Source organism: Gasterosteus aculeatus, chromosome 1 (genome assembly GCF_964276395.1).
Source record: "Gasterosteus aculeatus chromosome 1, fGasAcu3.hap1.1, whole genome shotgun sequence".
NCBI classification, from domain to species: domain Eukaryota; kingdom Metazoa; phylum Chordata; class Actinopteri; order Perciformes; family Gasterosteidae; genus Gasterosteus; species Gasterosteus aculeatus.
This window is the reverse complement of record NC_135688.1, coordinates 21522540-21539494: the sequence shown is the minus strand read 5'-3', so window position 1 is coordinate 21539494 and position 16955 is coordinate 21522540. Positions and strand designations below refer to the sequence as shown.

Genomic DNA, 16955 nt, shown 5'->3' with positions numbered 1-16955 from the left:
ATTTTAACCGCCTTCCAAAAATCGTCCTGGTCTGTGCAGATTCTGTGGAATCTGAGCAGTTGTGACAATGAGGCCTGCATAGGTATGCTTTGGATGGAAGCTGGTCTTATACAGCAGGACATGCGTGTCTGTTTCTTTGAAAGGATCTGATTTTTCTCAGTTTTTACCTTTTAAAAGTGGTGGTATCCAGAAAATCTACTGAGTTGAGGCTGCTGGTAGATTTAATTTTAATTGACTTCCTGTGTGTATTGGGAGTGGTTAAAATGTTTCAACGTCTTCCTTATTGTGGGTCCACACCTCATCTAAATACTCATCTAAATGTAGTAGTGCAGCGATTTTTTAACGCAGGGCTGAAGCCTCCCATTCAGCCATGAAGATATTTGCATACGCCGGGGCAAACTTTTTCCCCATGGCAGTGCCCTGCGTTTGTAGGAACCATCCATCCATCCATCTTCAACCGCTTATCCGGGGTCGGGTCGCGGGGGCAACAGCTCCAGCAGGGGACCCCAAACTTCCCTTTCCCGGGCCACATCTACCAGCTCTGACTGGGGGATCCCAAGGCGTTCCCAGGCCAGTGCAGAGATATAATCTCTCCACCTAGTCCTGGGTCTTCCCCGGGGCCTCTTTCCAGTTTGTAGGAACCATTCTTTGTTAAATAGAAAGTTGTTTCTAGTCAAATTAATTGCAAGGAGTTGGATGAGTTCCATGGACGGCACGGTGGCGTGGTGGTTAGCACTGTTGCCTCACAGCAAGAAGGTCCTGGGTTCGATTCCGCCCAGTGGCCTTTCTGTGTGGAGTCTGCATGTTCTCCCCGTGTCTGCGTGGGTTCTCTCCGGGTTCTCCGGCTTCCTCCCACAGTCCAAAGACATGCTCTGGGGATCAGGTTAATTGGGGACTTTAAATTGCCTGTAGATGTGTGAGTGTGAATGGTTGTATGTCTCTGTGTTAGCCCTGCGATTGGCTGGCGACCAGTCCAGGGTGTACCCTGTCTATCGCCCGAAGTTGGCTGGGATGGACTCAAGCCCCCCCGCGACCCTGTGTGCAGGATAAGCGGTATGACAATGGATGGATGGATAGATGAGTTCCTTGTCAGGTCTCTTTAAATTATAGTTCCTCTGGAAGGCATTTCTAACCACTTGTATTCCCTCTTGGATCTCAACATTAGTGTACAGGCTGTCAATTTCAATGGTGAAAAGTCTGGACTCTTGAGTGTCCGAATTATCTCCACAAAGTATCCTTAATGTAGCTGTGGTGTATAGTGGAAAGAGGGTTTAAAAAGTAATCTAAGTTCTCCGCCGTGTGGTAGGACTCGCTGCTGCAGTCAGAGACTATGGGCCTGCCTGGAGGGATCTGATCTGGCAGGCTCCACTTTGCAGGATCCTTATGAATTTTAGGAAGCATGTAGAAATATCTGGGCCTGGGTGTGGAGTCACCTAAAATTTTTGTTTTTTGTTAATGAATCTTTTTTTCTTGCAGGGTATTGACTATTTTATTGATCATTGGAATTGTTTCCAGATATAGGGGTTTTGTAAGTTTTAGATAGTATTTTCAATGCGGGTGCAATTTGGGGGTGCTGTGTGGATTTTAAATTTGGTTGTGAAGTCCGCCTCGATGATATTCTTAATTTCCTGAGGTATTGGTGACGGTGGTGGGACCCACGTGGACTTATTGATAAAGGGAAGGTGGATTGTTGGAGGTGCTGCATCATAATGGGCTGTTCAGGAATCAGGAAACATTTATTGCCAAAATATGTCAAACATACAAGGAATTTGTCTTGGCGGTTGGTGCGTGACAGTGTAACAATAGACATCAAGACAGCAGTGCACAAGTAATAAAATGAAATGCTAATGCAATGGGTTAGTCGAATAAGGCTATGGGTTAGTGTAAAACAAGAGAATAAAGTTAAAAATTTAAAATATTTAAAAAGTTAAATATTAAACAAAGTGCACTAGCAAACTATTTTAATATCCTATGATATTGTTGGATGTAACATTTTGTTTGTGGGAGAATGTCCTTATTAGTCCCTTTGGTGGGAATAAAATTTAAACCTTGTGCGAGAAGAGAAATTTGTTCCGCCGTAAATTTAACATTTTGAGTTAAATTGATGTTCCTGTGGCGGCAGGCTTCTGGGGATAATTCATTTAAATGAGCCGCCCAGTGGGCCCGCATATTTTTTGCGGTTTCAGTCGTCCAAAGAATATTATCGAGACCAGTGTTTAACTCAGCTGTGGGTAGTATGGGAATGCACTCACCCAGACCCGCAATTTAGGAGTTGAGGTGGGAGAGCCGTAGCTTCTCCTTTGCCGGCAGGTTCTTGGAGAAGTTGACCTGTGGAACCAGCTTGATCGTGCTCCCGAGTTGTTTGATGGCCGTTTCCCTGGTTTTCTGCATTCTGTTACAAATGCCAAAGGATAGGACGATCTTTTCCGCCGTGCAGGTGGCTGTGACTTTCTAGATGATGTGGGATGTCTAGAAGGTCGTGACAAACCTGGCGTGCGAGGTCAATCGGTGAAACTAGAAAAAAAATGTCATCCCAAAATATCAAAATTTTTCGCACTTCTGATGCGCGTGCAAAATTTCAAGAGTTTTTGAATATGCTAAAGGACTCAAAGTGCGATTTAGTGCAAGAAATAATAATAACTCAGAAAACAATAGGGCTTTCGCCCGACTTGCAGTCGGCTCTGGCCCTAATGATCATATTACTGTACTCATAAACCAACATTACCCTCTCCTAAAGTCTGTGCTCTCGCTCCCCACAGTCTTCTGTGGATGGTGGTTGTCCCTGCAGTGGTCCTGCTGTACACCTGGCTTACTACTCACAATTGCTTGAATCATTTCTGTCATGTACTGTAAACCCAGATTTTGTTTCTAATTAAATTTACGAGTGATCATTACTTATTCTTTTATGTTTAGTAAAAGCCTGTTTTGTACTAGTTAGCTGAAAAATTCATTGCACTAATCATTTTTAGCACAGATAACTGGTATGTTTACTTTTAGAAGAAAGGGGAGGGGGCTAATTCAAAAACCTGGTCACGTGACCAGACCAACGTCTAACGTGCGTCCAAGAGGCTCTTCACCTGGCGGGATGAGCACAGGCATCGGCAGCAGACTGAATCCAAGAAAGCAACCTTACTCGAAATGGAATGGTTAGTATGTAAAATAACTATTGTAGCCTAGTTATCTTTGTGGGAATGTTTAATACCCAAAAGCTTGCAGATAATTTGACACAGCTTTTATTTCCGTCTAATGTTATTGTTTGAACCTGTGCATGGTCTTAATACATGCTTATTCCAGAGTTAATAGTATATGGTTTTACCCTATAGACCAGGTTCGAAGAACGGCAAAGCAGACGCACTTTCCCGTCTCCATGATACGGTGACGTCCCAGAACACCCCGGGTCCGATCCTGCCCACACAACACATCATCGCCCCCATCAGATGGGACATCATGGGACAGATCCAACATGCCTTGCCAGGAGACTCGGTTCCCCCGGGGACAGAACCTATGTGCCCTCAGCGGTCCGCGCCCAGCTCCTGCATTGGGTACATTAGTCTCCCAGTTCAGAACATCCAGGTGTTCAACGCACTCTCTCACTGACCAGGGAGCAGTTTTGGTGGCCATCGTTGGTACGGGACGTCACAAATTACGTCACGGCCTGTGCCGTATGTGCCCAGACGAGGTCCTCCCGACAACTACCCTCCCGTCTCCTGGAACCGCTCCCCATACCTAATAGACCTTGGTCCCACATGGCGGTGGATTTCATTACCGACCTTCCCCGTTCTCAGGGTTTTACCACCATCCTGGTGGCAGTGGATAGGTTCTCCAAGGCATGCCGTCTGATTCCCCTCAAAGGATTACCCACTGCCTTGGAAACCGCGGAGGCACTGTTTCACCATGTGTTCCGGACCTTCGGCCTACCGGAGGAGATTGTGTCAGACAGAGGGGTCCAGTTCACCTCGAAGGTATGGGCAGCATTTTTTAAAATGTTAAATGTTCAAGTGCATCTGTCTTCAGGATATCATCCACAGAGCAATGGGCAGACAGAAAGGCTGAACCAAGAGATTGGCCGGTTCCTACGCGCCTACTGCTTCCAGCAATCGAGGGAGTGGAGCCGGTTTTTGCCATGGGCCGAATATGCTCAGAACGCCCATAAGAGCTCGTCCACCAAGATATCGCCGTTCCTGTGTATGTTGGGTTTCCAGCCAGCCTTATTTCCATGGTCCGGGGAGTCGTCAGAGGTCTTGGCGGTGGACGACTGGTTAAGACGGAGTAGGAGCATCTGGGATGCCGCTCGAGTCCAGATACAACGGGCCGTCCAGCGTCAGAAGGGGAACGCCGATCAGCACAGGCGCTTAGCGCCCCGGTTCCAGCCCGGTCAGGACGTATGGCTGTCCACACGGAATATCCGTCTACGCCTCCCTTCCAAGAAGCTAAGTCCCCGTTTCGTCGGCCCATTCAAAATCATTAAGCAGATCAATCCTGTGTCATATCGTTTGCAGTTACCCCCCCAATACAGGATCAATCCGACGTTCCACGTATCCCTGCTCAAACCGGCCATCAGGACCTGTGACGGTCAGTCAGGACCGGACTGACAGCACCGCCTCTGGAGGACGAGGCGACACACACGGTCAGGGCTCTGCTGAACTCGCGACGTCGCCAGGCGGGTCTCCAATACCCCGTAGACTGGGAGGGGTATGGCCCGGAGGAGAGAGCCTGGTTCCCAGCCTCGGATATTCACCCAGATCTCATTACAGAATTTCATCAGGCCCATCCCGAGTGCCTGACCCTCGACGGTACCTCTGCCTACCTCCGCGCTTTCGGACCCTACCATGCCTGATCCTTGTCTGTACCCCGCTAATAAAACTGCGCTCTGCGCTTGAGTTGACTCTGGTCTCTTGTGGTGCGTTACAGATTGATTGAAGCATTTTATTTTTGAACATGTAGACATTAAAAAATTAAAAATTAAATCAACATAGACATAGACCACAAAATTAGAAAAGTCACCTTTTGTTCAAGCAAAGGAGTAGAGGGAAGCAAAAGCTTATAGATACCCACCCCTATCTTATCCATATTCTCAATTAGTATATATTACTTTGAAGATTGATATCATACATACACACACTCTCTCACACACACTCTCTCACCCACCCACACGCACGCATACTCACACGCACAAATAAATACAATTTAAATTTCCGTCACTGAATATTTTCACAGATCTCATATTTGGCTAATGTGTATAATTTAAGATGTTTATTGAACTGTGCAATATGTTTACAATCTTTGATCTTATCTGGTAAATTGTTCCACTACTTCACCCCACAGACCGATATGCACCTGCTTTTGAGTGTAGAGTGCACCTTTGGTTACCTCAGTTTCAGTCTCCCTCTTAAATTATAGTCTCCTAGTCTGTCGCTAAACCAACTTTGAATGTTTCCTGAGAGTAGGCTGTTTCTTGCTTTAAATACAATCTGTAACGTTTTAAAATCTTTTAAGTCCATAAATTTTAATATATTTAATTTCAGAAATGTGTTTGTGTGTTCATAGTACCCCACCTTATTAACTATCCGTATTGCTTTTTTTTTAATTGTGCATATTGCCTGTAGGGTGCTTTTGTAGGTATTACCCCACACTTCCACACAGTAACTCAAATAGGGGGCAAACAGTGTACAGTACAGTGTATGCAGTGATTGTGTATTCAATATATGTCTGACTCTGACTAGTATCCCTACACATCGTGCCAATTTTGAGTGTACACGAGTGACCTGTGGCCTCCAGCTGAGCTTGTGGTCTATCATTACACCTAGAAAGGAGTATTCAAACACCCTTTCGATTTTTATATTATCGATCTTTAGTTCAATGTGTGTGTTTGCTTGTGTGTTACTTTTACCAAAGACCATAAATTTGGTTTTCTTTACATTAAGTGATAATCTATTTATATCAAACCACAATTTCAGCTTGGTTAACTCAGTCGAGACCGCCTCCAACAACTGTTCGAGGTTCCCTCCTTCACAGAATACATATGTGTCATCTGCAAAAATAACATTTTTCAGGATCCTGGAAGCATTGCTTATGTCATTTATATAAATAATAAATAGTTTTGGACCCAGTATTGATCCTTGTGGCACACCACATGTAATATTTCTTAAGGTGGACTTCTTATCCCCTATCTGTACAAACTGTTTTCTTTGTCCTATGTAACTTTGTACCCAATTTAGTCCAACCCCTCTGATCCCATAGCTTTCCAGTTTGTGTAGCAGTATATCATGGTTTATTGTGTCAAATGCCTTCTTCAGATCTATGAAGACCCCTATTGCCATCTTTTTGTTAACTATTGTGCTTGTCAGTTCTTCTACTAAGTCCATGAGTGCCAATGATGTTGATCGGTTTGGCCTAAAACCATATTGACTATCTAACCCTACTTATATATAAGGCGCTGAGCACAGGGGGGAGGGGCGGGACTTACACACATAGCAGCACAGCACACAGCAAGCACACGAACAGGAGAGAGGGCGAGTCACAAGAGAGAAAGAGAGCAACGGACTGGAAATGTAAAAAAAGAAAGTTAAGAAAATGAGTGTCAACAGGAAACGCAGCAAAATCTGGACACATTTCAATTACATTGACCTACGGCAGAATGTAGAGTCTGCAAGACTAAAATCTCCGCACTCCACCCCAATCGAGCTGGCTCCACAAACAACCTGCACAGGCACATGAGAACTGTCCATCCTTTATTGCAATTGGAAGACAAAAGACAAGCAAGTGAACCTAAAAGTAATGAAGGTGCCAGTATCTCTACTGCAACTGTTGGTTGGTTGCTGCAACTGCAGTGTCTACAGCAGCGTCCAGTACACCACCACAACCACCTAAAAGTACAACCCAGAGCTCTATGAGCCAATATTTGAAAAAGTCTATGACCGCAGCAAGACAGAAGACAATTGCTGAAATACTGGCCAAAATGATTGCATGTGATTTCCAACCATTTTCAGTTGTGGATGACAAAGGATTCAGAAGGTTTATTCATACACTGAATCCAATGCATGCAATTGAAGTTTAAAATAGTTAAGTTCATTTGTAAATAGTTAGACGTTTGTTTTTGCACTTTCTAATTTATTTATCACTCTGCAGAGTGTATAAATAAAAGTATTTATATAATACACATTTGATAGTGTTTTTTTTACATTAGTAATTCATATTGCACATAATTTTACATTATTGTTGGTGATAAATGAATTTAAGCACCAAAAAAAAAAAATCAGAAGAGCCACTTTCTAATTTATTTATCACTCTGTAGTGTATAAATAAAAGTATTTATATAATACACATTTGATAGTGTTTTTTTTACATTAGTAATTCATATTGCACATAATTTTACATTATTGTTGGTGATAAATGAATTTAAGCACCAAAAAAAAAAAAAATCAGAAGAGCCACTTTCTAATTTATTTATCACTCTGTAGTGTATAAATAAAAGTATTTATATAATACACATTTGATAGTGTTTTTTTTACATTAGTAATTCATATTGCACATAATTTTACATTATTGTTGGTGATAAATGAATTTAAGCACCAAAAAAAAATCAGAAGAGCCACTTTCTAATTTATTTATCACTCTGTAGTGTATAAATAAAAGTATTTATATAATACACATTTGATAGTGTTTTTTTTACATTAGTAATTCATATTGCACATAATTTTACATTATTGTTGGTGATAAATGAATTTAAGCACCAAAAAAAAAAAATCAGAAGAGCCATTTGTGGGCCGAGCCAAAAGAGCCGGTTCTGTAAAAAGAGCCGTAATTCCCATCACTACCGCGAAAACAGCAGCTGCGCCGTCTCCATGACGACCACACAGCCTCGTGCCAGCACTCACTCTCCCTCCCCTACGTAGTCACAGACCTACGTGGGGAGAACATGGCGCTAGTTAGCATAGCGCTAACATGACGCTATGCTAGCTAACATGGCGCTAGCGAGCATTTCACCAGCAATAACAGATCCAAACGGCTGACAAGTGGCGTGCCAGCACTCACTCTCTCTCCCCTACATAGTCTGACAGACACACAGCCTTACGTGGGAGGGAACATGGCGCGCTAGCTAGCATAACGCTAACATGGCACTAGATAGCATTGCACCATCAATAACAGTACCAAACTGCTAAGTGGCCAGAGAAAATCTCTCATGTCTTTAGATAGCTAGCTTGGCTGTCTTTGATTGCCTTTGTGGCACTGACTGTGGCCTGTATTAACAGCAATGTTTTAATATTCATTTCTGTATTTTTTGCAATTTTTCAAATTCATTTCAGCTGTTTTCATTTCTGCTTTTTCAGCAAATCTATTGAAATTCCTTTCAGCTTCTCCCATTTCTGTGTTCTCAGCAGTTTCAAATTAATTTCAGCTTTTCTAATATCTGTAATTTCAGCAAATGTTTTAAAATTCCCTTCAACTTTCTGTAATTTCTGCAATTTTCTCAAGTTCATTTCAGCTTTTTGCATTCCAACGCATTTTCAGGAGGAAATGCATTTTCTAGTTCTTCTATTTCTTCCGTGCCACCTTTCAACTCCTTCACACTTTCAGCTATTAAAACCGTTCAAATGTTAAAATATTCAGCTCTTTCCCAGGAGGGGGGCTATGACTTTTCAGCTTTCTACCTCTTAAGCTTGAATTTATAGAAATCAGTAATCATTAGAGATGCTCCGATCAGGTTTTTTGGTGCCGATCACCGATCACTGAAATCAGTATCTGCCGATCCGATAATACCGATCACCGATCACGGTGTCGATTTAAGCATTCTATTTATTGTGTAGCATTATTTATGAAATGAATTATTCTTAACAACATTGGTTTTGTATTTTAAGTATTTAAATTACGAGACGAGAGAGTATCATGAATTGACAACCATCCGTTTTATTGCAGGGAACGTGCAGCATTCCAATGTAGAAAAGCTCTCTCGCTTACTATAAAATGTGTAAATAATAATAAATATTAAAACAATAATAAAAATATAAATATAAATATAAATAAATAGAATAACATGTGCAACATTCCACTCTTTAGAGGCTCTCAATAGAACTTGGAGCTTATAGGAGGAGATAACAGACAGAATAAAGATTAAAAGGTGCACAGGAAGTCAGCAATTAAACAAAACATGTCCGAGGTTCCACCTCGAGCAGCTCCCCCACTACCAAGTGCCCCCATCCCCTCTTTCACTCGGTCACACACACCTGCCCGCTGGGCTACATTCAACCCCCCATCCACTCCGACATTCATCCCCTCTGACCCCTCACCCACCTGACCGACCGGCTGGCTCTCGCCCAATCCCACACTCGCCCCCTCATCCACCTGATCGCCCGGCTGGCCCTCACCCAATCCCACACTCACCCCCTCACCCATCCCCACAGTCACCCCCTCACCCACCTGACCGACCGGCTGGCTCTCACCCAATCCGACACTCTCCTCCTCATCCACCTGACCGACCAGCTGGCCCTCACTCGTCGCCACACTCACCCCCTCACCCGTCGCCACAGTCGCCCCCTCACCCACCTGACCGAGAGGCTGACCCTCACCCGTTGCCACACTCACCCCCTCAGCGACCGGTTGGGCCTCACCCATCGCCACACTCACCCCCTCACCCGTCCCTACTGTCACCCCCTCATCCACCTGACCGACCGGCTGGCTCTCACCGCCTCCCACACTCGCCCCCACATCCAGCGGAGCGGACGAGGGGTTCCTCTCCGGGCAACCCCTCGCCAGGTGTCCCTCTCCACCGCAACGGAAACACCTCCCATCGTCCGATGTGGCGAACATGGCGTAATCAAACCCCTCGATCCTCACCTTAATCACCAGGTCGAGGGCCTGGGGTTTGGTGAGGACCATGTGGAGTTGCCTCCTATGCGACACCACATGCCTCATTAAAGGCAACTTGCAAATATTACTGGGTATATTGCATGTTTCAAAAACATAAATATTGACTATTTGTAAAATCTTTTTCTTTGTGGCTCAAGCTGGGGCTACGCCACATGGTCCTCTATGGACCACCCGCCACTGGTATGGGCAGATGGGCAGTATGTATGTATTATTCATAACCAGTCATTCGATCAATTGAAGCAGTGAAACATGGAACATCTAGAAGTTTATTAAGCGCAAAATAAACAAACCAAACTTTACGAAGAGCACAACATGCAGCGGCTTTCCAGGTCTTCTCTGCATCGCAACATTCTACAAACATGTACTGTATGAGAGACTGTGTGTGAGACAGTATGAGAGACGGTGTGTGAGACAGTATGAGACAGAGACAGTATGAATTTCCTCTCTATAAAACCTTAACTAATATAACATCAATGAGGAAGAGAGCTGCCCTTTTTTCCGGAGGTGTGGTGAGCTAATCTAGCTGGCTCAAATGAGCCTGCGCCGGAGCAGGTTCAAGTTTTTGGATGTGTTGCTATGGTGATTGTGCAAAACTTGCTTTGGAGAACCGAAAAGCCTGATTAATGTAATGTTATCGAAAATTATCTGGCAAACTCAGTTAGCCACGTACGAGGAACGGGACCCTGATCTTGGATGCAAATTTATTCCGGAACCATCCTGCTGTGCATCTGGGCCCCGCTGCAGACCTATTTTTGTAGATCTGTTACAGATTTTATTATACCTCCAGGGCGGATCCGGCCCATCTGCGTAGGCAAATGTCTGCTAAAATATTCAGGGTAAATATTCGGGTGATAAAAAATCATATGCCACATGTGTACAGATTGTAAAGCGCGAGTTTTTGATTTTTGAATTTTGGGCTGTACAAAATATATGTATATTTAATTTAATCAAATATGTTTTTCTAGTTTCTTTGAGTTGTTGAAGAAATAAAGATGATTTATATAGTGTGGAGAGCTTTATTTGAAGTAATATTTGGCTTGCACGTGGAATGGAGATTCTGTATATTATAAAAGTGGGTTTAATTATATTATATCATAACTATGCAGTTGATTTTATTTTTTAAATATTTTAATGCAGGTAACAGGCTCACTGCTTGGAAGTCTGATAGCGAAACGGACCAAATACTGGGAGGAATGTAACATAACTCTGGCAACAAGGGCACTACCAGAAAATGGTGAGTCGGCAAAGTAGTTCACTGTTAATTAGCTTGCTTCTTACTATCTTTGTGATAACTAGATTATTGTTGTTTTACAGGAATCTACTGTAAAGGAACGTTTGACACATTTGTGTGTTGGCCCCATTCATCTCCTGGGAATGTGTCTGTCCCCTGTCCTTCTTACCTACCATGGATCAGTGAGGACAATGTTATGTTTTACTACTTGAGTAAAAGGCCTTTTATGTATGAAGTCAAATTAGCAACACTTGGAGGAAGATATATAAATTGCACTACACAAACTTTAATTGTACTTTTGCTGAAATATGGGTATGGGTATATATGCTAATTAATGAATCATAACCACTGTGGTTATTCATTATTACATCTTGGGTCAGATCAGATCAACATTTTAATTAGTCCACTACTTTCAAATTAGGACAAATACCTGCATTGGCAATAATTGGGATATTTTGGTACATTGACATTGAAATTTATCTCAGTACAGCAGACTCTTTCAAAGGAATTTCTCAAAGGTCCATACAGCCTTGAAAAAAATAGTATCCAGCCTTGAAAATATTTTCAATGTGTCCTTAAATCACCGACAGACGGCTCCAGGAGGGCACACAGAGAATGCTTATTGAATGGTGTATGGCGAAAGAAGGATAATTCCTCCGAGACCTGGAGGGATGACTCAGAATGTAAGGAGGACCATTATTTCAAAGACAAGGTGAGATAATGTAAAATGCATGGTTTCTATACCCTTTACATTTTGGAGCATTTTGTCTCTATATTAGTAACTTATCCATTTTCTTGTGTTTGCATGTGTGTACGTAAAGGAGGATGAAATGCTTCGCCAGACAGCCCTCAGGCTTATATCTGTCATCGGCTATTCCATGTCCTTGTCCTCTCTTTTTATTGCTACTCTCCTGTTGGGCATGTTGAGGTCAGTAGTAGGGAGTAGAGGCGTTTCTGATGGAAACAAAGAAAATAATCTAATTTGTATGGAGATGGAAGATTTGCCTTAGCCTTAGTTATGATAACATTTACTTACCAAAGTCTAAGAAATGTTTCTGCATTGTATCCGTTTTCTAGATTGCCATTTAAAATTTTGGTAACCAAAATTGTTCCGTTTATCATTTTGAGAATTTGAAGGTGTAAATATTTCATAAAAGGTTATGTTCATTGCTTCTCACCAAAATGCATAGTTTATACTTCAAACCTGTTAAACATGTTCATTTATTTACCTTTCTAGAGTTGTAAGAAGGTAAATCATTAAAACATGCCTTTTCTAACATTTTAAAAGCAATTAGTACATCCATGAGTGATTGAAGTTAAAGTTGATTCAAGAAGTAGTTTTCATTCTTAATTAATCTATTGATGCATTGCTTAATTGTCCGAACCTGAAAAGGCACCCACTTTTAAAAACATTATTTCAAAGTGGTGAAAACAGGAAATTCTTTCTGGTCCATGTTGTTTCATGCACATTGATCATTTCGCCCTCTTATACCATGAAATAAGCCCTCAGTAATGCTTTTACAGTTGCACAGGAAGTATTGATTGTTGCCTTTTTCCAAATTACTCCTGTTTCTGTCTACAAGGAAGCTCCACTGTACCAGGAACTACATACACATGAATCTCTTTGTGTCGTTCATCCTGAGAGCCCTGGCTGTCATCTCTAAGGAAATTGTATTATACATTATGTATTCCAAGCTACCCAAGGACGATCCAGGATGGAACTCCTATTCAATCTCTGCGGTATAAATTATATGTCATTTTTCAATTAATTTTATTTTGTATAGCCCAAAAAGAGAAATTTGTCTCAGAAGGCTTTGCAGTTTCAAAAACCCCTGAAACCCTGATTACCCTCATCATTATTCACATATCTGCTCGGGCTGATTTGGTTTTAGCTGTGAAACCTTTTAAATGTGTACACGAGAGCACTTGTTAATCAACCAAAGCAGTTTGAATTAACCATAACATTTCATACTAATTTGCAATTTCGTTCAACAGATAGCGTTGATATGTAAATTTTCCAAAGTGTGTATGGAATACTTTGTGGCCTGTAACTTCTTCTGGCTCTTGGTGGAAGCCATTTTCCTCCGTACGCTGCTCTTCACAGCTGTGCTGACCAAGAGACATCTGCTGAAGAACTACATGCTGCTCGGATGGGGTAACTAAACCTAATATCACTCAGTGAATGTTTGGTCAGTGGCTCTTCACCTTCATACACTGACCATCTTATCTCACCTTTTGGACATGTCACACCCAAATGGGTGAGAAATCAACTCTACGTTCCAATTTAATCATCATCAATTATGACTCGATGTAGAAAGGTATCAATTGTTATCATTGTTATCCCTGTAAAAATTGTGACTCTGTGTTGACCATTCTTTACTATCCCTGAATGCAACAGACATAACAGACATGCTTCTTATTCACGTTTAAAGGTAGGCTTAACTTGCCGACTTACATCCCTAGTTTATAAGATTATATTGAAGCATTTCGATACTTTCCACGCTAAACTTAAAATGTAGAAAATTGCAAAGCTTAATAGATTCCAATTTTTTACTGAAGAATTGCGGCCCTATATTGTCACGAACCCCCGACCTAGTTCTTTCAGTCATGATCCATCCTTTATGACCACAGGTGAGGGTAGGAACGAAGATTGAACAGTAGATTGAGAGTTACCGTGCGGTAAATCGAGTGCAATACCGCCCCCGCTGCTCTAATTCTCTCTAATTCAAACTCACACTCCATCGTCCCCTCACTCGTGAACAAGACCCCGAGCTTCCCCCGAGACTCCTTCACTTGGGGCCTACACGGAGTAGGCAATCCTTTGGTTTCCTGCTGAGAACCATGGCCACAGATTTAGAGGTACTAAACCTCATCCCAACCACTTCACACTCGGCTGCGAACCGCTGTAGTGAGAGTTGGACCACATCATCTGCTAAAAGAGGCGATGAAATCCACAGCCCCTTGAACTGTAGACCCTCCTCGTCATTCTAAAAAGCCAAATTCATCAGATCCATTTTCACTATGCATTCCTTCAGCCAACTGCCTTAAACATGGTATAACAATTGCTGTTAGCCTAAACAACCTTAGTTGAGTATAACACACAATCAATAAGCTGAGTTATTATTAAACCAATTCCAACTGCATACAGTTATACTCTAATTACCTTAATTTATTGTCTAATATTGTCTTATTACAAAAAATGAAAGGTCTAAAAAAATGGCAACTGCCGTCAGCAGCTTTGGCAGTGGGCAGCTTTGGATGTCGTAAAACAAAAAGGACACAGAGGACAAAAATCTCAGTGTCCTTGGTGGATAGGGATGGGTATTGTTTGGGTTTTTTCAGATTCAGTGCAACTGATCGGGTAAACACTGACTTAAATGAAAATACATAAAAGGTAGATAGCTAACTAGCTACTATATATACACAAGCGGTGGGCTATGTTAGCTTCTGCAAGTGTAAAATAAAGTTTTTCAATTGGCTCAGGTACCAAAACCTAAAAATCTGGGTTGCGTTTCGGTATGGTAGGTACTGATCGGATAGAATACCAATATGGCACCAGTTCTCGGTACTCAACCCTATTGGTGGAGGCCCTGTCTTTGCCTTTATACTAGTAGATTGCTTTGACTTTTGAATAATGGAGACTATAGGTCAGAGTTGCTTGAAAGCCCTGTGTGTTGCATCCACACATCTGGTACCTGACCATCTGCGATTATTTGATGAGTTAGGATGAACTCATCAAAGAACGCAAAGCATAAAGGAAGGTTTTTTGAGAAAATGTGTTTAAGTGCATTTAAAATGTTGCACCTTATTCTTATTTTATTACTTTTCAGGCACACCTATTTTGTTTGTAACACCATGGACAGTGGTCAAGATTTTATATGAAAACACTGAGTAAGTTTTTCATTACATTCTTCTACATTCAAGAAATTATTAGAAAATGTCTCACTGATCGACTTTTTAAAATCTTTTTATTTCTAAGATGCTGGTCAATTGTGAACAAATGGTTCTGGTGGATAATAAGGGGCCCTATTACTTTTTCAGTGCTTGTAAGTGATTTGTGAACCAATCTTTGTAAGCCTGTCTGAGAACCACAGTACATTTATTCAACCTTATGTTCACGTTAGTTACAGATCCAACATCTTGTTCCTATAAGTCTCGTTTCAGTGGTGCCTGATATCATAACACATTTCTATTAAATCTAACCGTGATATGTATTGCAGGTAATTTTCTTCATATTGATTAAGATTCTGATGCTGCTGCTATCCAAGCTAAAAGCAGATCAGTTGACGTTGACAGACTACAGATACAGGTATTTGTCCCTGCCTTTACCTTCTAACCCATTCAAATTCCAGGAAACGTCTTTGACCTTAAGTGCCAAGTAGTGTTTAAACAATGAATTAGGTTCATGGTCAAACATTTAAATGTCAACCGTGAATTTCTCCATGGAAAGGAAGCTTTTTAACCCTAATAGTATAGCTTACTTTGCACTTCATATAGCCCTTTGAATTGTGTGCAACTATATATTTTGCAAACTTATTACCTGTCTTAACAAGTTATAATTATTTACTTCTGTATAATTTTGTCCTTCAGCTTGGCCAGAGCAACACTGGTACTGATTCCTCTGCTGGGACTCCATGAAGTGGTTTTCACTGTTCTGATAGATGAATGTGTGAAAGGCAGCAGTCGCTACGCCAGGAACTTTATCAACCTTACTCTCAGCTCGTTTCAGGTAATATCTGTAAAGTTGATTACATAAGTTTTTATGGTTGTTGTAAAGCTACATTAACTATCATATCTTATGTGTATCATTTTCCAGGGATTCTTAGTCGCTGTGCTGTACTGCTTTGCTAATGGAGAGGTAAATTTCATCTACTTGTAGTGTGATTTTTCACGTACATGTAGAAACATATGAATTGAAAGCTCAATACAATCATTATAGAACAAATAAGTTGGCATTCCAACAATAGTAAATAGTACTTTCCAACTATTACTTTTCAACTTTCTACTTATGCTTGCATTAACATAAACCAAATTAATTAACCTTTTTATCATGGTTTTTCAATGGAGTTTTCTTTTCTAATTCCGCTCAAACTTTAAATCCTTCTGCTTTGTCAATCTTTCAGCTACAGCCACCATTTAAACGTTAAAATGTGGACAAAAGCCTAAGGTATTATTTTTAAAGAAGCTTGTTGATATCTATTTAACTTTCTTCAATATCACTCATTATGTTTCATGAATTTCTGAGATTTACATTAGTGTGTATTGCGCCAGCTGGTGTGAAGCCTGAAGAGCTAGAGGGCAGAGCTGCGTCAGGATCTGTTTCAAAAATATTTCTATTTTGCCCTCATTGCCACAATATTCACTCTTCAGGCTTCATTTTTGGATAAAATGATAAGATGCTTGTGCTGGTTGTAGGCATGTGGTTATGGAATCCCACATTAAAACAAGAGCGAGACCGGTCTGTATTAAGCTCCATAGAGACCAATGCAAATCTGGTGACATATTTCTCAGAGAAAGCAGAAGCTGTACGTTTTTGAAACTGGTGATAGAGTCGTTTTCATGACCTGCAGAGACATATGAATCACATAAAATCTCCTTATTTTTTGCACAAGCGTTATAGAATCGCGGTAAAGTACACTTGTTTGAGGTGTGGATTCTAGGAATTGCTGTTCTCTCTGCACTTTGATCCGCTCTTTAACGATCCCAGCTCCCATCACTTTTTCTTTCTTTCTCCCCCTCTTCCTCCCTTTCTCTCTCTCTCTCTCTCTTCCTCTCTTTCTCCCTCTCCCTCTCTAACTCTCTACGTTTCCTCTCTCTCTTTCATCCCCACATCCTATAATTTTAAAACGAAACCCCC

At 41.5% G+C, this 16955-nt stretch overlaps 1 protein-coding gene across 1 annotated transcript; it reads left to right on the top strand.

The window, feature by feature from the left end:
- Positions 1 to 10019: 10019 nt before the first annotated feature.
- On the top strand, positions 10020 to 15191 carry LOC144388797 (glucagon-like peptide 2 receptor). Its single transcript, XM_078090866.1, has 9 exons — positions 10020 to 10064; positions 11005 to 11101; positions 11182 to 11280; positions 11689 to 11810; positions 11920 to 12026; positions 12682 to 12838; positions 13094 to 13253; positions 14929 to 14989; positions 15078 to 15191. Exons 1-9 carry the CDS (start codon positions 10020 to 10022, stop codon positions 15157 to 15159), a joined length of 930 nt encoding a protein of 309 aa, XP_077946992.1. The 3' UTR covers positions 15160 to 15191.
- Positions 15192 to 16955: the final 1764 nt, after the last annotated feature.